The sequence below is a fragment of the Opisthocomus hoazin genome, chromosome 36 (genome assembly GCF_030867145.1).
Source record: "Opisthocomus hoazin isolate bOpiHoa1 chromosome 36, bOpiHoa1.hap1, whole genome shotgun sequence".
NCBI classification, from domain to species: domain Eukaryota; kingdom Metazoa; phylum Chordata; class Aves; order Opisthocomiformes; family Opisthocomidae; genus Opisthocomus; species Opisthocomus hoazin.
The window spans coordinates 663286-684995 of NC_134449.1; the positions used below are offsets into that span (position 1 = coordinate 663286).

General features: G+C 59.5%; 2 protein-coding genes across 2 annotated transcripts in view; both read left to right on the forward strand.

Annotated features, from left to right (window-relative positions):
* Positions 1–7055, forward strand: LOC142365339 (uncharacterized). Its single transcript, XM_075446068.1, has 2 exons — positions 1–6620; positions 6978–7055. The coding sequence occupies exon 1, from the start codon at positions 3899–3901 to the stop codon at positions 4841–4843; it is 945 nt and encodes a 314-aa protein (XP_075302183.1). The 5' UTR covers positions 1–3898; the 3' UTR covers positions 4844–6620; positions 6978–7055.
* LOC142365324 (fibrous sheath-interacting protein 2-like) overlaps positions 5859–21710 on the forward strand; it is a 24108-nt gene continuing 8256 nt past the window's right edge. Inside the window, exons 1-2 of the mRNA XM_075446055.1 lie at positions 5859–5974; positions 6379–6481. Coding sequence (XP_075302170.1) covers positions 5859–5974; positions 6379–6481 — 219 coding nt within the window. The remainder of the gene's footprint in view (positions 5975–6378; positions 6482–21710) is intronic.

The following is a 21710-nucleotide window of genomic DNA, read 5'->3' on the forward strand; positions in this document are numbered from 1 at the left end:
TGTGCACATGATTAAGCAGTCCTGCTGCACCCCTCGTCCATTCCCTCACTTCGCTCCTTCTGGCGAAAGGAGCCTGGCAGGGACCCTCCCCGTTCCTAGGCTACGTGTGAAGTTTGAGGTGGCAAGACAAGCAAGCAGCCCCAGTCTCTGTGCCTCTGTGCGAGCAGTGCCATGGGCGGGCAGAAGAGGCTGAGCAACAGCTTTCCAGGCTAGCTCCTTCTGGCTGCCAGCTATCTGCACAGGTTCGCATTTTCGAAGCAGGGCTGCGAAGGAGCCTGGCAGGGACCCTCCCCGTTCCCAGGCTTCGTGTGAAGTTTGATGTGGCAAGACAAGCAAGCAGCCCCAGTCTCTGTGCCTCTGTGCGAGCAGTGCCATGTGCAGATGAGGCTGACCAACAGCTTTGCAGGCTAGCCCCTTCTCCCTGCCAGCTAGCTGCAGACGTTTGCATTTTAGGAGCAGGGGTGCCGGAGGCGCCCGGCACGTACGTCCTAACCTACGTTTGAAGTTTGAGGTGGCAAGACAAGCAAGCATCCCCAGTCTCCGTGACTCTGTGCGAGCAGTGCCATGGGCACATGAAGCTGAGGAACAGCTTTCCAGGCTAGCCCCTTCTGCCTGCGACCTATCTGCAGACTTTCGCATTTTCGAAGCAGGGCTGCGAAAGGAGCCTGGCAGGGACCCTCCCTGTTCCCAGGCTACGTGCGAAATTTGAGGTTGCAAGACAAGCAAGCAGCCCCAGTCTCTGTGCCTCTGTGCCAGCAGTGCCATGGGCAGAGGAGGCTGAGCAACAGCTTTCCAGGCTAGCCCTTCTGCCTGCCAGCTATCTGCAGACGTTCGCATTTTCAAAGCAGGGCTGCCCGAGGCGTCCGGCATGGACCCACTAACCTACGTTTACAGTTTGAGGTTTCAAGACAAGCAAGCAGCCCCAGTCTCTGTGCCTCTGTGCGAGCAGTGCCATGGGCAGATGAGGCTGAGCAACACCTTTCCAGGCTAGCCCCTTCTGCCTGCGATCTATCTGCAGACCTTTGCATTTTCGGAGCAAGAATGCCGGAGGCGCCCGGCACGGACCCCCAAAGGAACATTGGAAGTTTGAGGTGGCAAGACAAGCAAGCAGCCCCAGTCTCTGTGCCTCTGTGCGAGCAGTGGCATGGGCAGATGAGGCTGAGCAACAGGTTTCCAGGCCGTCCCCTTCTGGCTGCCAGCTATCTGCTCAGTTTCTCATATTTGAAATAAGGCTGCCGAGGCTCTCGGCACGGAGCCCTATGCTACGTTGGACGTTTGGGGTGGCAAGACAAGCAAGCAGCCCCAGTCTCTGTGCCCCTGTGCGAGCAGTGCCATGGGCACATGAGGCTGAGCAACAGCTTTCCAGGCTAGCTCCTTCTGGCTGCCAGCTATCTGCGCAGTTTTGCATTTTTGAAGCAGGGCTGCGAAGGAGCTTGGCAGGGACCACCCCCATTCCCACGCTAGATTTGACGTTTGAGGTGGCAAGACAAGCAAGCAGCCCCAGTCTCTGTGCCTCTGTGCGAGCAGTGCCATGGGCACATGAGACTGAGCAACAGCTTTCCAGGCTAGCTCCTTCTGGCTGCCAACTATCTGCACAGGTTCGCATTTTTGAAGCAGGGCTGCGAAGGAGCCTGGCAGGCACCCTCACCGTTCCCAGACTACGTGTGAAGTTTGAGGTGGCAAGACAAGCAAGCAGCCCCAGTCTCTGTGCCTCTGTGTGAGCAGTGCCATGGGTAGAGGAGGCTGAGCAACAGGTTTCCAGGCTAACCCCTTCTGCCTGCCAGCTATCTGCAGACGTTCGCATTTTCGAAGCAAGGCTGCCGTAGGCGCCCGGCACGGACCCCCTAATCTACGTTTGAAGTTTGAGGTAGCAAGACAAGCAAGCAGCCCCAGTGTCTGTGCCTCTGTGCGAGCAGTGCCATGGGCAGATGAGGCTGAGCAACAGCTTTCCAGGCTAGCTCCTTCTGGCTGCCATCTATCTGCACAGTTTCGCATATTTGAAATAGGGCTGCCGAGGCTCTTGGCACGGACCCCTATGCTACGTGTGAAGTTTGAGGTGGCAAGACAAGCAAGCAGCCCCAGTCTCTGTGCCTCTGTGCGAGCAGTGCCATGGGCAGGTGAGGCTGAGCCACAGCTTTCCAGGCTAGCCCCTTCTGTCTGCGAGCTATCTGCAGACGTTCGCATTTTCGGAGCAAGGCTGCCGGAGGCGCCTGGCACGGACCCCCTAAGTTACGTTTGAAGTTTGAGGTGGCAAGACAAGCAAGCAGCCCCAGTCTCTGTGTCTCTGTGCGAGCAGTGCCATGGGTAGATGAGGCTGAGCAAGACCTTTCCAGGCTAGCCGCTTCTCGCCACCACCTAACTTACCAGGTTCGCATTTTCGAATCAGGGCTGCGAAAGGAGCCTAGCAGACCCCCCCCATTCCCAGGCTACATTTGACATTTGAGATGGCAAGACAAGGAAGCAGCCCCAGTCTCTGTGCCCCTGTGTGAGCAGTGCCATGGGCACATGAAGCTGAGCAACAGCTTTCCAGGCTAGCTCCTTCTGGCTGCCAGCTATCTGCACAGTTTTGCATTTTTGAAGCAGGGCTGCGAAGGAGCTTGGCAGGGACCACCCCAATTCCCAGGCTAGATTTGACGTTTGAGGTGGCAAGACAAGCAAGCAGCCCCAGTCTCTGTGCCTCTGTGCGAGCAGTGCCATGGGCACATGAGGCTGAGCAACAGCTTTCCAGGCTAGCTCCTTCTGGCTGCCAACTATCTGCACAGGTTCGCATTTTTGAAACAGGGCTGCGAAGGAGCCTGGCAGGGACCCTCCCCGTTCCCAGACTACGTGTGAAGTTTGAGGTGGCAAGACAAGCAAGCAGCCCCAGTCTCTGTGCCTCTGTGCGAGCAGTGCCATGGGCAGAGGAGGCTGAGCAACAGCTTTCCAGGCTAGCCCCTTCTGCCTGCCAGCTATCTGCAGACGTTTGCATTTTGGGAGCAGGGCTGCCGGAGGCGCCCGGCACGGACCCTCAAAGCTACGTTTGAAGTTTGAGGTGGCAAGACAAGCAAGCAGCCCCAGTCTCTGTGCCTCTGTGCGAGCACTGCCATGGGCAGATGAGGCTGAGCAACAGCTTTCAAGGCTAGCCCCTTCTGCCTGCCAGCTATCTGCACAGTTTCGCATACTTAAAATAGGGCTGCCGAGGCTCTTGGCACGGACCCCTATGCTACGTTTTAAGTTTGAGGTGGCAAGACAAGCAAGCAGCCCAAGTCTCTGTGCCTCTGTGCGAGCCGTGCCATGGGCAGATGAGGCTGAGCAACAGCTTTCCAGGCTAGCCCCTTCTACCTGCGAGCTATCTGCAGAGGTTCACATTTTCGCAGCAGGGCTGTGAAGGAGCCTGGCATGGACCCTCCCCGTTCCCAGACTACGTGTGAAGTTTGAGGTTCCAAGACAAGCAAGCAGCCCCAGTCTCTGTGCCTCTGTGCGAGCAGTGCCATGGGCAGAGGAGGCTGAGCAACAGCTTTCCAGGCTAGCCCCTTCTGCCTGCGAGCTATCTGCAGACGTTCGCATTTTCGGAGCAAGGCTGCCGGAGGCGCCCGGCTTGGACCCCCAAAACTACGTTTGAAGTTTGAGGTGGCAAGACAAGCAAGGAGCCCCAGTCTCTGTGCCTCTGTGCGAGCAGTGCCATGGGCAGATGAGGCTGAGCAACAGCTTTCCAGGCTAGCCCCTTCAGCCTGCCAGCTATCTGCAGACATTCGCATTTTCCTAGCAGGGCTGCTGGAGGGAGCCTGGCTGGGACCCCCCTCATTCCCCCTAAGCTACGTGTGAAGTTTGAGGTGGCAAGACAAGCAAGCAGCCCCAGTCTCTGTGCCTCTGTGCGAGCAGTGACATGGGCAGATGAGGCATCTGTCTTTGCCTTTCCATGTGCCCTAAGTGCTGGCGTGGGACATTCGGGACAAACGAGCAGCTGCAAAAGGGTATTTTATTGCCTCCCAAGGGCCTCCATTTCTCCTTTTGTGCTTTCCAGGCCGCTCTGTTTGCACTCTGGTGTGGCTTGCAGCTCTACAGGTGCCGTTTGGTGCAGCCCACAGCCCTCCGTCTGCGCTCGGCTGCCACCCAGAGCCCTCCCTCTGCCTTTCTCTGTGCCTCACAAATGCCTTTACCCTCTTCTCCCCTCAGGATTGGCTCCAGTGGCCTCCCACCCTGTCCTCAACAAGAGGAAGCTGGGGGACGCACCGGGCACACACGGCGCTTTGGGTCTGGGGTCCCCCCTGTGGAGGTCGGCCTGCGAGCTGCCCCGGGCCAAGCACAGCCAGTTCCAGTCCCCTCACCACGCGACGCTGCGCGCCACAGCTGCTGCCCATCAGAGGAGCTGCTGGCACCAGAGCTGCCACCAAGCAGAGGAGCCCATGTCACTGCTGCTCCGGCCTGTGTGGAGCTGCTGGGGCAGGAGGAGACCTGTGGGGATGCACGGCAGGGGGTCACGCATGGGGAGACAGACGCAGGAGGGGCCACAGAAGAAGACACACGAGGAGGCCTGTGGAAGGGGACACTGCTGGGGACGCGCTCTGGCCCGCAGGCGCTCCATGGCAGCACGGGCGAGGTTCCTCTGCAGTCCACAGCCTGCGGCGTGTGCAGGAGTCCTGCTGGAGCAGAAAGAACAGGCGAGAGGCAAGCGGCAGCAGAAGGGCAGAGGGAAAGGCACAGAGCAGCCCACACAAACCATCCCACAGCAATGCAGAAAGTCCCGTGCCGCCCATCACCTCCCGGGAGGCACGAGGTGGGACCGCAGGGGACGCAGAGCAGAGACGAGCGCAGGGGAAACCAAGCAGGGCACAGCGAGGGGGTCGTGGCTGAATGTGCCTGAGGAAATGTGTGGAGAGAGGTTTCTTGCGTCCTTCCTTTGTCCTCCGTGTTTGCCTAGATGCCAATCAGGAACTGGATAGTGAGAGCAGCAGGCCCAAAATCTAGATCCATGCAGTCCTCCAAGTTGCAGCTGCTTTGCCTGGGACAGGCAAATGGTCTAAGAAGGGTGTCCCAAAGCCAGTGCAGCAGCAGAGCAGCAGCCCGCGGGCAGCCCAGCTCCAGCCCTGCCATCTGAGGTCCAAAGCCGGGAAAAACCGGAACTAGGAGGAAGAAGGATGTTGCGTCAGGGGGAGCTTTAGAAGGGTTATCAGGAAAAATTTCTTTCTGAAGGCACTGGAACAGGCTGCCCAGGGAAGTGGTGGAGTCACCACCCCCGGGGGTGGTCAAAAAATGCGTGGACGTGGCACTCGGGGACGTGGTTTAGTAGGCCTGGTGGTTTTGGGTTGACGGTTGGACTTGATGACCTTTGAGGTCCTTTCCCACCTTAACAATTCTATGATTGTACGACTCTAAGGGGCAGCCGGTGAGCACCTTGTCAAGGCCCCCTCCTCAAAGCAGGCTTAGCGAGAGCAGGTGGCCCACCCGCGTGTCCAGACGGGGCTCCAGGTGGGCCCCAGGGCAGCTGGGACGCGGTGCTGTGGCAACAAGACGATGCAAACCGGCAACGTGACGACAGGCGGGAATAACTATGACTCTCTTAAGACGGGACCATAGTTACTAGCTGGGCTGAGCCGCAGAGGTCACACCTCCCCGTGGTCCCGCTGGATGCCTTCCTGGGTAACCAAGATGACCTCTGCCCCAGCGGGAATTAGAGTTACTTCCTCCCTATCGAACGGCCTCACCAACCGATCCATAGTAATTAAATACGGTGATACAAAATCCCGGCATCGACCGTGTTGGTTGCCTAGAGCCTCTGCCCACGAGTGGTTAGTTGGGCGCAACCAAATTCTGCTGGAGGATGGTGGTATTTGGTAATGACTATATCCTCAAACGATTTTGACAAAAAGGGCTGACCGATGTGGGTCATCTATGTATCGGTAGCCAAAGACATTGTGGCCATTGGTGCTGCTGTGGCCATTGGTGCTGCTGTGGTCATTGGTGCCACTGTGGCCATTGGTGCCACTGAGCGTTGGTGAAAGAGGGAATGGAATTGAGTGGGTTGGAGTTTGCGAACTCGAGATTGTATGGTTTGATTGTTTGACTCTTTCTCTGTTATTCCCAATATTGTACTCTAACTACTACTAATAAAAGAAAAAACGAAATGATGATAATGTGGGAAACACCGCACTACACCTCCGGTCTCTGTAGTATGTAGGGACTATATTGGGCACTTGTGATCATGACACGTTACATACCAAATTGAGACAAATCTACCGGACTTGACTCCAGGTGGACGGGCCGCCTTTACTTTAACCCGGAAAAGGAACATGTATAAATCTTATGTATGTTCGATAAATAGCCAAATGCCTCGTCATCTAATTAGTGACGCGCATGAATGGATGAACGAGATTCCCACTGTCCCTACCTACTATCCAGCGAATACAACAGTGCCGTGGCACAGCAACGTGATGATCCAGCAATGGCCGACTGCTATATAATAGCTGCTCGCTGGCAGACCGGCTGCAGTGGCCGCAGCTGGGTGCCTCTGGAGCGAGGTGCCAGTGCAAGGGTGGCAGCTTCAGGAGAGCAGCATGGAGCGAGGAGCCATGAAGCACCGTCTTACTGCTGGCGTCCGAGACGTGGACGCACTGCTGAGAGTCGCATGGCAGAAGGGAGAGGTGAGCAACGGGCCGATGGAGAGGGCTGAGCTCAGGAGTCCGGGACACGCCAGTCTGCGCTGGGGCCTCGGGATGTGCCCAGCGAGCTGGCAGGAATCCAAAGGCGGTCGGTCCGGGGAGAGTTTGGGGGGAGTCCTGCCTCTCTGCCCAGCCCGGCTTACGTGGGACGCGGATCTGGGTTGAGGAGGGGGATGGGAGTTGTGGGCACGCGGACGAGGAAGCAGAGAGCAGCTTTTGAGTGGGCTGCTCTTGGCACTCTCCTCGGCTGGAGTCTTCCGAGAGCCTTTCCAGCGACTGCCGTGCGGGAGGCTGATGGAGACAGTGCCTCAGTGCCCAGGACTGTCTGTCTCTTTCCAGGTCGGCAGCAGCAGACAGCTGTGGGTGGAAGGAGGCACTGGGCTGCTGGACCTCCCCCTTGGGCTCAAGATCTCTGTGCTGCCCAACTCCAAGCTTGTCTTCTGCAGGACAAAGCTGGGGAAAAAGGTAAAGGAAGGGGAAAGGGCTGGAAAAGCTCTCCTCATTTGTGGAGTCCCTGTCATCCAGAGCAGTCCCTGTGGCCAGCTGCCCTACAGTGGGCCCTGCCAGCCCTTCAGTCTGGCACCGCTGGGCAGCAGAGGGAAGCTCCTGGCTCCCTGGCCTGCACACAAGCAGGAGGACTTGCCCTTTTTCTGGACCGCTTTCGGGCACTGCGCAAGCGTGCGGCCGGGGCCCTCCCTGCCTGTGGCCGGCAGCAGTGTGTCCCGGTGCCGGGCAATGTGCCCTTCCGCCTCATCTAGCAACGCTGAGCCAGGCTCTGGGGTACTCTTGAGGGACACTCCAACCTTCTCCTGCTTGCCCTGTCGGCCTGTTCACAAAAGCTGAGGCTTCTTCGCTCGGGGAACGCACGCAGCATCGTCTTGCTACTCCAGCTTGCAGTGCGTTTTTCCCAAGGCAGACGCTTCCGGGCGGCAGGGCTCCTGGGCACAGCCCTGGGGCCTGCCTAACCCCGAGGAGACTGCTGTCAGTGCATTATCCCTCTGCTGCGTTTCAACCGCCGGCCTTGAACTTGTCACTCTGAAGGCTCATTGCTCTTGGGCCAAGGTCTGCAGCTCCTCCCGCTGGCCTGAGCTGCCTGCTCGCTGGTGGGGTTTGTCTTCTCTCCTGCAGCCCAACCCGGTCTGGCCCTGCAGTCTGCCTGTGGTGGTCTCTGTGCTTTCAGAAGGAAGGACAAGCGTATTGCTCTTCCAACTACCTTGACCTTTTCACAAGAACCGCTTGGCACCTCTTTGCTGCTCTCTCCTGCCTCCTTCATGCTCTCGAAAATCTCTTTTACAGCTTCACCAGCCCTCTGGCTATTTCAATCTGGGAGACCCATGCTGCCGCCTGCTGAGCACGGAATACAACAGCCTGCATGACCCGCATCTGCGGGCCTACCACCAACGGAAGAACCACCTGCACAGGCTGAAGACAGAAGGTCGCGTCACCGGGGACAGCAGAGTGAGTAGGTTTGGACGGCGGGCTGATGCAAACAGCCCTCACCAAGCGGGCTTCCCAGAGTGCTTGCGGCAGCCGCCTGTTCCTGCCGGAGGGCCCAGGGCTGTGGGGCTGGCTTCCCTGCCAGCAGAAGTAGCGCCAGCCTCCGTCTGCCACTTGCCACTCCTGCTCTTCTCAGGCTGCCCCGCGCTGCCCGGGTCTTGAGGAGGCAGCCGGTACGAGGCCTGGCGCTGGGCTCAGGAGCACCGCTCAGCCCTGCCTGGCGGCTGTCAGGGGCCCCACCACCGCGGAGGGCACGCCAGGGGAGGCCAGGGGAGGCCAGGGGAGGGTGTGCAGAGGACCAGCTCCCCTCCCGCTGCCTTTGGGCTGTTTTGGGGAAGGCAGTCTACGTAGCTGGCTTGACAGTTCTTGGGGCACTTCTCCCCTCGTCTCTCCATAGGTGGTTTGCACTTTGAAGGAGTTCAATGACTACAGGCACTATCTGAGCACGCTGAAGCTGGAGGCAGTGAAAATGTCCATGCGAGAGCAGGTAGGCAAAGCGCAGTGTCTGTAGACACCTGTCAGCGGCACGGGGCCGAGGGCTGGGGCTTCACTTGCAGCATCTTGGGCAGGCGGTCGGTGCAGAAGAGCTGAGGGCTGTGCTGCTGGGCCGGGTGCTGCTGCTAGCTGAGCTAGCGCAGGGTGCAGGGGTGGGCACGGGCGGGAAAGTCCCGCGCAAGCATGGCGAGTCCCGTGGGTCGCACTTCTCTTCTGCCCTTGTCGGGTTGCAGAAGCCGAGCGCTGTCCTTGGCCCGCGGGATGCCTCAGCACGCAGGGGCCTGAGCGCCTGTCTGGGCAACAGCAAGCCACAACCCGCTGTCGCCTTTCCGAAAAAGTTTCAGGAACAACTGGACAAATCAAATGGTGGCTGCGCACTGCCGGGACGGACTGACGTGCCTCCCCTGCTAGAGCGGCGGCTGCAGCAGGAAAGAAAGCGCTTGCCAGGTGGACAGAGGAAGAGGAGGCAGAGGTAAGCAAAGGCCCAGTAAGGCTTGCCCTTGAAGGGGGCCTGTGCTCGCTGAGAGAAGTCCTGGAGACTCCTGTTCCAGGAAACAAAGGAAGCCCAGCGGTGGCAGGAGCCAGCACCGGCTGCAAACCCCTTGGTGCTGTCTCTGCTTGGAGCCTTCGACAGGCAGCTGGAAGCTGCTGTGGGGACTGCTGGAACAAAGCAAGCCGGAGTAGGAGGACGGGAGCAGCTGAGCAGAAAATGGCCTGGGCAAGACGGACAGAGCGGCTCCTTCTCAGCTGCCTTCTTTTCTCTCAACGGGCACCTCGCTGTCACCAAGCAGCGGACAGAAAGACGGGAGTCTCTTGGAAAGCAGCAACGCCTCCTCCAGCAGGCCGAGGGCCAACAGCAGCAGCAGCAGCAGCTGGCGAAGCACAGACAGCCAGGCACCCGCAGCAGCTCTCAACAGTCCGCTGTGGAAGGGAGTCCGGTGAGTAGGAGCCGCGTGGGTGCTGGGAGCCGCCTCTGCTGTGCGGCAGCGCGTTGGCACCCGGGCTCTTCCTCTCAGTCTGCTCAGCACCAGCCTTGGCTCGAGCCAACGAGCCCCTTGGCTGTACCAGCTCCATTCACTCATCAACTCCTCTCGTCATTTTTGTCTCCCAAGTGTGCTGGAGAAGAAGCGCCTAAGAGCGCGCAGCCTGCACCGCTGCAGCCTACGCTGGCAGAAGACCAGGAGCTGGAAGAGGAGTCTCAGAGCGTGGCACAGCCGCCACTGGAGCGGGTGTCTCAGAGCATGGCACAAAAAGCACTGGAGCGGGTGAAGAGGCTCTATCAGTCCGCCCGCGCCCTGAGGAGGGCTTCCCACGAGGTCAGAAGCAGCTTGGTTGCCAACGCCACAGTGGTAGAGCCTTTGCACACTTCTCCTGTGCATCGCCGGGGGAAAAAGAGACTGGCAGTCGTGCAGAAAGTGAAGAAGAAGATAGAGGTAGAAAGGCAATCCAAGAAAAAATCACAGAAGCTTCCACCACCGAAGGTCTTGCCACCTCTCAGCCTCCCTGCAACAGCCACGCCTTCAGCAGAAGCAGGACAACTCAGAAAGGAGAGCTCACGCACCGTCCTCCCGCCTCTCACCCGAGGCGCTGAGCAAGATGCTCGCCGGCCAACAGCACGCCTTCACAGGTCCCGCGATTACACCTCCGGAGCCGCAGCAACTTGTTTCATGCCTGTACGCAGGCCAGGATGGACTGCAGGCACCCTCCCCTCCACGGGCTCGCATATTCCAAGACAGCCCGTGCCTCCGGCGGGTCGGAAGCCCCCTGCCCAGCCAGGAGCCCGGCGCAGACCACTGCCTTTGAAGGTTTCCCAGCAGAAGCCCAGGCAGCCCAAGTCCTGCAAATAGGCGGTCGCTGGCAGCCTCATGGAGGGTGTCCTGAGGAGGTGTGCGGCTCCAGGGCCACAGACACCCCGGGCACCTCCCCCCGGTGTAACCAAGGCGATGGAATTAGTTAATCATAAAGCACGAACAATGCTGCTATGTCCCTGGTACAGCCCTGCCCATCTGCTCATTAGGGCTGGGAACAGAGGGTTTAGTCCCTAGGTAACCACTAATGTTGAACAATAATGGTGGAGGGGGATTTTTAATAGAAATAGCGTTACCTAAGAGTTGCAGGTGCATTTCTGGGACCTGTCTATTGTGTGAATTAACTGAAGCAAAAAGTCATACATCTCCCCCCAAAGAAGTTAGTTTTCATTAAAACTAGCAGGTACCTACAACTGGGCAAGACGACCCGTGCCGCAGGGACAAGAGCCAGAAGAGGACTGAGCTTGTGCAGAAAGAGGGGTCAACCCGCGGACACTGTGATGAAGAGGATGAGCCTTCATCTTGAGACCCCCGACGACCACCACTAGGAGGCACTGCGCAAGCGCAGCTGGGAGCAGTCTATGGAAATGGACTGATTTGACTATGAAAGGAAGAGCTTGCGTAATCAGATGAATATGTATATTTTGATCTATGTAAACTGCACGGAAGGGGTATGGGGTATGCACGTTGGGTGGAATTATCCCCCGTGCATCCAGCGCTGCAATAAAGAATGCTGCCTTTTAACGCTACATTAGTGTTGCGAGGTTTTATTCCCTGGTTTTCAGCAACACCGGCACAGAATAAAGACTTTGCTCCCAACGCCTCGCCTCTGCCTTCATTTATTCGTGCCAGGCCACGCTGTGTCTGGGTATTTTCCAGGCAACCTTTTCCCTCATTGTCTCCCTCCTGCAGGCTCGGTCAGGCCAAGAGCCAGTTTCAAAGGGCAGAAAAGCAGCCAACGTTCCTGCCTTGCTCAGACAGCTTTGTGGCCGGGCTCTTGCAGGGGCTGGTGCAGCTCTGTAAAGCCACACGCATGCCTTACGGGAGCCCCGTCTGCAGCTGCTGTTGAAGGCTGCGCCTTGTCCTGCACCTTTATTCTCTCGTCCCCTGAAGGCCTCCTGATGGGCCTTTGGGTTGCCACCCAGGGCCCTCACTGGGCCCTTCGGTGTCCTGCCAAGGGACCACCCTCCAGCTTTTCATCTATCACAGGGGGTTCCTCTTCTCCTCTTGTCTCCTGAAGGCATCTCTGTTTGCCTTTCCATGTGCCCTAAGGACTGGCGTGGGCCTTTCGGGACAAATGAGCAGCTGCAAAAGGGTATTTTGGTGCCTCCCAAGGGCCTCCATTTCTCCTTTTGTGCTTTCCAGGCCGCTCTGTTTGCCCTCTGGTGCGGCTTGCAGCTCTACAGGTGCCGTTTGGTGCAGCCCACAGCCCTCCGTCTGCCCTCGGCTGACACCCAGAACCCTCCTTCTGCCTTTCTCTGTGCCCCACAAATACCTTTACCCTCTTCTCCCCTCAGGACTGGCTCCAGTGGCCTCCCACCCTGTCCTCAACAAGAGGAAGCTGAGGGACGCACCGGGCACACACGGCGCTTTGGGTCTGGGGGGCCCCCTGTGGAGGTCGGCCTGCGAGCCGCCCCGGGCCAAGCACAGCCAGTTCCAGTCCCCTCACCACGCGACGCTGCGCGCCACAGCTGCTGCCCATCAGAGGAGCTGCTGGCACCAGAGCTGCCACCAAGCAGAGGAGCCCATGTCACTGCTGCTCCGGCCTGCGTGGAGCTGCTGGGGCAGGAGGAGACCTGTGGGGATGCATGGCAGGGGGTCACGCATGGGGAGACAGACGCAGGAGGGGCCACAGAAGAAGACACACGAGGAGGCCTGTGGAAGGGGACACTGCTGGGGACGCGCTCTGGCCCGCAGGTGCTCCATGGCAGCACGGGCGAGGTTCCTCTGCAGTCCACAGCCTGCGGCGTGTGCAGGAGTCCTGCTGGAGCAGAAAGAACAGGCGAGAGGCAAGCGGCAGCAGAAGGGCAGAGGGAAAGGCACAGAGCAGCCCACACAAACCATCCCACAGCAATGCAGAAAGTCCCGTGCCGCCCGTCACCTCCCGGGAGGCACGAGGTGGGACTGCAGGTGACGCAGAGCAGAGACGAGCGCAGGGGAAACCAAGCAGGGCACAGCGAGGGGGTCGTGGCTGAATGTGCCTGAGGAAATGTGTGGAGAGAGGTTTGTTGCGCCCTTCCTTTGTCCTCCGTGTTTCCCAAGATGCCAATCAGGAACTGGATAGTGAGAGCAGCAGGCCCAAAATCTAGATCCATGCAGTCCTCCAAGTTGCAGCTGCTTTGCCTGGGACAGGCAAACGGTCTAAGAAGGGTGTCCCAAAGCCAGTGCAGCAGCACAGCAGCAGCCCGCGGGCAGCCCAGCTCCAGCCCTGCCATCTGAGGTCCAAAGCCGGGAAAAACCGGAACTAGGAGGAAGAAGGATGTTGCGTCAGGGGGAGCTTTAGAAGGGTTATCAGGAAAAATTTCTTTCTGAAGGCACTGGAACAGGCTGCCCAGGGAAGTGGTGGAGTCACCACCCCCGGGGGTGGTCAAAAAATGCGTGGACGTGGCACTCGGGGACGTGGTTTAGTAGGCCTGGTGGTTTTGGGTTGACGGTTGGACTTGATGACCTTTGAGGTCCTTTCCCACCTTAACAATTCTATGATTGTACGACTCTAAGGGGCAGCCGGTGAGCACCTTGTCAAGGCCCCCTCCTCAAAGCAGGCTTAGCGAGAGCAGGTGGCCCACCCGCGTGTCCAGACGGGGCTCCAGGTGGGCCCCAGGGCAGCTGGGACGCGGTGCTGTGGCAACAAGACGATGCAAACCGGCAACGTGACGACACAACAGTGCCGTGGCACAGCAAAGTGATGATGCAGCAATGGCCGACTGCTATATAATAGCTGCTCGCTGGCAGACCGGCTGCAGTGGCCGCAGCTGGGTGCCTCTGGAGCGAGGTGCCAGTGCAAGGGTGGCAGCTTCAGGAGAGCAGCATGGAGCGAGGAGCCATGAAGCACCGTCTTACTGCTGGCGTCCGAGACGTGGACGCACTGCTGAGAGTCGCATGGCAGAAGGGAGAGGTGAGCAACGGGCCGATGGAGAGGGCTGAGCTCAGGAGTCCGGGACACGCCAGTCTGCGCTGGGGCCTCGGGATGTGCCCAGCGAGCTGGCAGGAATCCAAAGGCGACCGGTCCAGGGAGAGTTTGGGGGGAGTCCTGCCTCTCTGCCCAGCCCGGCTTACGTGGGACGCGGATCTGGGTTGAGGAGGGGGATGGGAGTTGTGGGCACGCGGACGAGGAAGCAGAGAGCAGCTTTTGAGTGGGATGCTCTTGGCACTCTCCTCGGCTGGAGTCTTCCGAGAGCCTTTCCAGCGACTGCCGTGCGGGAGGCTGATGGAGACAGTGCCTCAGTGCCCAGGACTGTCTGTCTCTTTCCAGGTCGGCAGCAGCAGACAGCTGTGGGTGGAAGGAGGCACTGGGCTGCTGGACCTCCCCCTTGGGCTCAAGATCCCTGTGCTGCCCAACTCCAAGCTTGTCTTCTGCAGGACAAAGCTGGGGAAAAAGGTAAAGGAAGGGGAAAGGGCTGGAAAAGCTCTCCTCATTTGTGGAGTCCCTGTCATCCAGAGCAGTCCCTGTGGCCAGCTGCCCTACAGTGGGCCCTGCAGCCCTTCAGTCTGGCACCGCTGGGCAGCAGAGGGAAGCTCCTGGCTCCCTGGCCTGCGCACAAGCAGGAGGACTTGCCCTTTTTCTGGACCGCTTTCGGGCACCACGCAAGCGTGCGGACGGGGCCCTCCCTGCCTGTGGCCGGCAGCAGTGTGTCCCGGTGCCGGGCAATGTGCCCTTCCGCCTCATCTAGCAACGCTGAGCCAGGCTCTGGGGTACTCTTGAGGGACACTCCAACCTTCTCCTGCTTGCCCTGTCGGCCTGTTCACAAAAGCTGAGGCTTCTTCGCTCGGGGAACGCACGCAGCATCGTCTTGCTACTCCAGCTTGCAGTGCGTTTTTCCCAAGGCAGACGCTTCCGGGAGGCAGGGTTCGTGGGCACAGCCCTGGGGCCTGCCTAACCCCGAGGAGACTGCTGTCAGTGCATTATCCCTCTGCTGCGTTTCAACCGCCGGCCTTGAACTTGTCACTCTGAAGGCTCATTTCTCTTGGGCCAAGGTCTGCAGCTCCTCCCGCTGGCCTGAGCTGCCTGCTCGCTGGTGGGGTTTGTCTTCTCTCCTGCAGCCCAACCCGGTCTGGCCCTGCAGTCTGCCTGTGGTGGTCTCTGTGCTTTCAGAAGGAAGGACAAGCGTATTGCTCTTCCAACTACCTTGACCTTTTCACAAGAACCGCTTGGCACCTCTTTGCTGCTCTCTCCTGCCTCCTTCATGCTCTCGAAAATCTCTTTTACAGCTTCACCAGCCCTCTGGCTATTTCAATCTGGGAGACCCATGCTGCCGCCTGCTGAGCACGGAATACAACAGCCTGCATGACCCGCATCTGCGGGCCTACCACCAACGGAAGAACCACCTGCACAGGCTGAAGACAGAAGGTCGCGTCACCGGGGACAGCAGAGTGAGTAGGTTTGGACGGCGGGCTGATGCAAACAGCCCTCACCAAGCGGGCTTCCCAGAGTGCTTGCGGCAGCCGCCTGTTCCTGCCGGAGGGCCCAGGGCTGTGGGGCTGGCTTCCCTGCCAGCAGAAGTAGCGCCAGCCTCCGTCTGCCACTTGCCACTCCTGCTCTTCTCAGGCTGCCCCGCGCTGCCCGGGTCTTGAGGAGGCAGCCGGTGCCAGGCCTGGCGCTGGGCTCAGGAGCACCGCTCAGCCCTGCCTGGCGGCTGTCAGGGGCCCCACCACTGCGGAGGGCACGCCAGGGGAGGCCAGGGGAGGCCAGGGGAGGGTGTGCAGAGGACCAGCTCCCCTCCCGCTGCCTTTGGGCTGTTTTGGGGAAGGCAGTCTACGTAGCTGGCTTGACGGTTCTTGGGGCACTTCTCCCCTCGTCTCTCCATAGGTGGTTTGCACTTTGAAGGAGTTCAATGACTACAGGCACTATCTGAGCACGCTGAAGCTGGAGGCAGTGAAAATGTCCATGCGAGAGCAGGTAGGCAAAGCGCAGTGTCTGTAGACACCTGTCAGCGGCACGGGGCCGAGGGCTGGGGCTTCACTTGCAGCATCTTGGGCAGGCGGTCGGTGCAGAAGAGCTGAGGGCTGTGCTGCTGGGCCGGGTGCTGCTGCTAGCTGAGCTAGCGCAGGGTGCAGGGGTGGGCACGGGCGGGAAAGTCCCGCGCAAGCATGGCGAGTCCCGTGGGTCGCACTTCTCTTCTGCCCTTGTCAGGTTGCAGAAGCCGAGCGCTGTCCTTGGCCCGCGGGATGCCTCAGCACGCAGGGGCCTGAGCGCCTGTCTGGGCAACAGCAAGCCACAACCCGCTGTCGCCTTTCCGAAAAAGTTTCAGGAACAACTGGACAAATCGAATGGTGGCTGCGCACTGCCGGGACGGACTGACGTGCCTCCCCTGCTAGAGCGGCGGCTGCAGCAGGAAAGAAAGCGCTTGCCAGGTGGACAGAGGAAGAGGAGGCAGAGGTAAGCAAAGGCCCAGTAACGCTTGCCCTTGAAGGGGTCCCGTGCTCGCTGAGAGAAGTCCTGGAGACTCCTCTTCCAGGAAACAAAGGAAGCCCAGCGGTGGCAGGAGCCGGCACCGGCTGCAAACCCCTTGGTGCTGTCTCTGCTTGGAGCCTTCGACAGGCAGCTGGAAGCTGCTGTGGGGACTGCTGGAACAAAGCAAGCCGGAGTAGGAGGATGGGAGCAGCTGAGCAGAAAATGGCCTGGGCAAGACGGACAGAGTGGCTCCTTCTCAGCTGCCTTCTTTTCTCTCAACAGGCACCTCGCTGTCACCAAGCAGCGGACAGAAAGACGGGAGTCTCTTGGAAAGCAGCAACGCCTCCTCCAGCAGGCCGAGGGCCAACAGCAGCAGCAGCAGCAGCTGGCGAAGCACAGACAGCCAGGCACCCGCAGCAGCTCTCAACAGTCCGCTGTGGAAGGGAGTCCGGTGAGTAGGAGACGCATGGGTGCTGGGGGCCGCCTCTGCTGTGCGGCAGCGCGTTGGCACCCGGGCTCTTCCTCTCAGTCTGCTCAGCACCGGCCTCGGCTCGAGCCAACGAGCCCCTTGGCTGTACCAGCTCCATTCACTCATCAACTCCTCTCGTCATTTTTGTCTCCCAAGTGTGCTGGAGAAGAAGCGCCTAAGAGCGCGCAGCCTGCACCGCTGCAGCCTACGCTGGCAGAAGACCAGGAGCTGGAAGAGGAGTCTCAGAGCGTGGCACAGCCGCCACTGGAGCGGGTGTCTCAGAGCATGGCACAAAAAGCACTGGAGCGGGTGAAGAGGCTCTATCAGTCCGCCCGCGCCCTGAGGAGGGCTTCCCACGAGGTCAGCAGCAGCTTGGTTGCCAACGCCACAGTGGTAGAGCCTTTGCACACTTCTCCTGTGCATCGCCGGGGGAAAAAGAGACTGGCAGTCGTGCAGAAAGTGAAGAAGAAGATAGAGGTAGAAAGGCAATCCAAGAAAAAATCACAGAAGCTTCCACCACCGAAGGTCTTGCCACCTCTCAGCCTCCCTGCAACAGCCACGCCTTCAGCAGAAGCAGGACAACTCAGAAAGGAGAGCTCACGCACCGTCCTCCCGCCTCTCGCCCGAGGCGCTGAGCAAGACGCTCGCCGGCCAACAGCACGCCTTCACAGGTCCCGCGATTACACCTCCGGAGCCGCAGCAACTTCTTTCATGCCTGTACGCAGGCCAGGATGGACTGCAGGCACCCTCCCCTCCACGGGCTCGCATATTCCAAGACAGCCCGTGCCTCCGGCGGGTCGGAAGCCCCCTGCCCAGCCAGGAGCCCGGCGCAGACCACTGCCTTTGAAGGTTTCCCAGCAGAAGCCCAGGCAGCCCAAGTCCTGCAAATAGGCGGTCGCTGGCAGCCTCGTGGAGGGTGTCCTGAGGAGGTGTGCGGCTCCAGGGCCACAGACACCCCGGGCACCTCCCCGCGGTGTAACCAAGGCGATGGAATTAGTTAATCATAAAGCACGAACAATGCTGCTATGTCCCTGGTACAGCCCTGCCCATCTGCTCATTAGGGCTGGGAACAGAGGGTTTAGTCCCTAGGTAACCATTAATGTTAAACAATAATGGTGGAGGGGGATTTTTAATAGAAATAGCGTTACCTAAGAGTTGCAGGTGCATTTCTGGGACCTGTCTATTGTGTGAATTAACTGAAGCAAAAAGTCATACATCTCCCCCCAAAGAAGTTAGTTTTCATTAAAACTAGCAGGTGCCTACAACTGGGCAAGACGACCCGTGCCGCAGGGACAAGAGCCAGAAGAGGACTGAGCTTGTGCAGAAAGAGGGGTCAACCCGCGGACACTGTGATGAAGAGGATGAGCCTTCATCTTGAGACCCCCGACGACCACCACTAGGAGGCACTGCGCAAGCGCAGCTGGGAGCAGTCTATGGAAATGGACTGATTTGACTATGAAAGGAAGAGCTTGCGTAATCAGATGAATATGTATATTTTGATCTATGTAAACTGCACGGAAGGGGTATGGGGTATGCACGTTGGGTGGAATTATCCCCCGTGCATCCAGCGCTGCAATAAAGAATGCTGCCTTTTAACGCTACATTAGTGTTGCGAGGTTTTATTCCCTGGTTTTCAGCAACACCGGCACAGAATAAAGACTTTGCTCCCAACGCCTCGCCTCTGCCTTCATTTATTCGTGCCAGGCCACGCTGTGTCTGGGTATTTTCCAGGCAACCTTTTCCCTCATTGTCTCCCTCCTGCAGGCTCGGTCAGGCCAAGAGCCAGTTTCAAAGGGCAGAAAAGCAGCCAACGTTCCTGCCTTGCTCAGACAGCTTTGTGGCCGGGCTCTTGCAGGGGCTGGTGCAGCTCTGTAAAGCCACACGCATGCCTTATGGGAGCCCCATCTGCAGCTGCTGTTGAAGGCTGCGCCTTGTCCTGCGCCTTTATTCTCTCGTCCCCTGAAGGCCTCCTGATGGGCCTTTGGGTTGCCACCCAGGGCCCTCACTGGGCCCTTCGGTGTCCTGCCAAGGGACCACCCTCCAGCTTTTCATCTATCACAGGGGAACCCTTCTCCTCTTCTCCTCTTCTCCTCTTCTCCTCTTGTCTCCTGAAGGCATCTCTGTTTGCCTTTCCATGTGCCCTAAGGACTGGCGTGGGCCTTTCGGGACAAATGAGCAGCTGCAAAAGGGTATTTTGGTGCCTCCCAAGGGCCTCCATTTCTCCTTTTGTGCTTTCCAGGCCGCTCTGTTTGCCCTCTGGTGCGGCTTGCAGCTCTACAGGTGCCGTTTGGTGCAGCCCACAGCCCTCCGTCTGCCCTCGGCTGACACCCAGAACCCTCCTTCTGCCTTTCTCTGTGCCCCACAAATACCTTTACCCTCTTCTCCCCTCAGGACTGGCTCCAGTGGCCTCCCACCCTGTCCTCAACAAGAGGAAGCTGAGGGACGCACCGGGCACACACGGCGCTTTGGGTCTGGGGGGCCCCCTGTGGAGGTCGGCCTGCGAGCCGCCCCGGGCCAAGCACAGCCAGTTCCAGTCCCCTCACCACGCGACGCTGCGCGCCACAGCTGCTGCCCATCAGAGGAACTGCTGGCACCAGAGCTGCCACCAAGCAGAGGAGCCCATGTCACTGCTGCTCCGGCCTGTGTGGAGCTGCTGGGGCAGGAGGAGACCTGTGGGGATGCACGGCAGGGGGTCACGCATGGGGAGACAGACGCAGGAGGGGCCACAGAAGAAGACACACGAGGAGGCCTGTGGAAGGGGACACTGCTGGGGACGCGCTCTGGCCCGCAGGCGCTCCATGGCAGCACGGGCGAGGTTCCTCTGCAGTCCACAGCCTGCGGCGTGTGCAGGAGTCCTGCTGGAGCAGAAAGAACAGGCGAGAGGCAAGCGGCAGCAGAAGGGCAGAGGGAAAGGCACAGAGCAGCCCACACAAACCATCCCACAGCAATGCAGAAAGTCCCGTGCTGCCCGTCACCTCCCGTTAGGCACGAGGTGGGACTGCAGGTGACGCAGAGCAGAGACGAGCGCAGGGGAAACCAAGCAGGGCACAGCGAGGGGGTCGTGGCTGAACGTGCCTGAGGAAAGATATGGAGAGAGGTTTCTTGTGCCCTTCCTTTGTCCTCCGTGTTTCCCAAGATGCCAATCAGGAACTGGATAGTGAGAGCAGCAGGCCCAAAATCTAGATCCATGCAGTCCTCCAAGTTGCAGCTGCTTTGCCTGGGACAGGCAAATGGTCTAAGAAGGGTGTCCCAAAGCCAGTGCAGCAGCACAGCAGCAGCCCGCGGGCAGCCCAGCTCCAGCCCTGCCATCTGAGGTCCAAAGCCGGGAAAAACCGGAACTAGGAGGAAGAAGGATGTTGCGTCAGGGGGAGCTTTAGAAGGGTTATCAGGAAAAATTTCTTTCTGAAGGCACTGGAACAGGCTGCCCAGGGAAGTGGTGGAGTCACCACCCCCGGGGGTGGTCAAAAAATGCGTGGACGTGGCACTCGGGGACGTGGTTTAGTAGGCCTGGTGGTTTTGGGTTGACGGTTGGACTTGATGACCTTTGAGGTCCTTTCCCACCTTAACAATTCTATGATTGTACGACTCTAAGGGGCAGCCGGTGAGCACCTTGTCAAGGCCCCCTCCTCAAAGCAGGCTTAGCGAGAGCAGGTGGCCCACCTGCGTGTCCAGACGGGGCTCCAGGTGGGCCCCAGGGCAGCTGGGACGCGGTGCTGTGGCAACAAGACGATGCAAACCGGCAACGTGACGACACAACAGTGCCGTGGCACAGCAACGTGATGATGCAACAATGGCCGACTGCTATATAATAGCTGCTCGCTGGCAGACCGGCTGCAGTGGCCGCAGCTGGGTGCCTCTGGAGCGAGGTGCCAGTGCAAGGGTGGCAGCTTCAGGAGAGCAGCATGGAGCGAGGAGCCATGAAGCACCGTCTTACTGCTGGCGTCCGAGACGTGGACGCACTGCTGAGAGTCGCGTGGCAGAAGGGAGAGGTGAGCAACGGGCCGATGGAGAGGGCTGAGCTCAGGAGTCCGGGACACGCCAATCTGCGCTGGGGCCTCGGGATGTGCCCAGCGAGCTGGCAGGAATCCAAAGGCGACCGGTCCAGGGAGAGTTTGGGGGGAGTCCTGCCTCTCTGCCCAGCCCGGCTTACGTGGGACGCGGATCTGGGTTGAGGAGGGGGATGGGAGTTGTGGGCACGCGGACGAGGAAGCAGAGAGCAGCTTTTGAGTGGGATGCTCTTGGCACTCTCCTCGGCTGGAGTCTTCCGAGAGCCTTTCCAGCGACTGCCGTGCGGGAGGCTGATGGAGACAGTGCCTCAGTGCCCAGGACTGTCTGTCTCTTTCCAGGTCGGCAGCAGCAGACAGCTGTGGGTGGAAGGAGGCACTGGGCTGCTGGACCTCCCCCTTGGGCTCAAGATCCCTGTGCTGCCCAACTCCAAGCTTGTCTTCTGCAGGACAAAGCTGGGGAAAAAGGTAAAGGAAGGGGAAAGGGCTGGAAAAGCTCTCCTCATTTGTGGAGTCCCTGTCATCCAGAGCAGTCCCTGTGGCCAGCTGCCCTACAGTGGGCCCTGCAGCCCTTCAGTCTGGCACCGCTGGGCAGCAGAGGGAAACTCCTGGCTCCCTGGCCTGCGCACAAGCAGGAGGACTTGCCCTTTTTCTGGACCGCTTTCGGGCACCGCGCAAGCGTGCGGCCGGGGCCCTCCCTGCCTGTGGCCGGCAGCAGTGTGTCCCGGTGCCGGGCAATGTGCCCTTCCGCCTCATCTAGCAACGCTGAGCCAGGCTCTGGGGTACTCTTGAGGGACACTCCAACCTTCTCCTGCTTGCCCTGTCGGCCTGTTCACAAAAGCTGAGGCTTCTTCGCTCGGGGAACGCACGCAGCATCGTCTTGCTACTCCAGCTTGCAGTGCGTTTTTCCCAAGGCAGACGCTTCCGGGAGGCAGGGTTCGTGGGCACAGCCCTGGGGCCTGCCTAACCCCGAGGAGACTGCTGTCAGTGCATTATCCCTCTGCTGCGTTTCAACCGCCGGCCTTGAACTTGTCACTCTGAAGGCTCATTTCTCTTGGGCCAAGGTCTGCAGCTCCTCCCGCTGGCCTGAGCTGCCTGCTCGCTGGTGGGGTTTGTCTTCTCTCCTGCAGCCCAACCCGGTCTGGCCCTGCAGTCTGCCTGTGGTGGTCTCTGTGCTTTCAGAAGGAA

Coding starts and splice junctions, on each gene's coding strand:
- LOC142365339 (XM_075446068.1), top strand. CDS start 3,899: ATGTGCCCTAAGTGCTGGCGTGGGACATTCGGGACAAACGAGCAGCTG.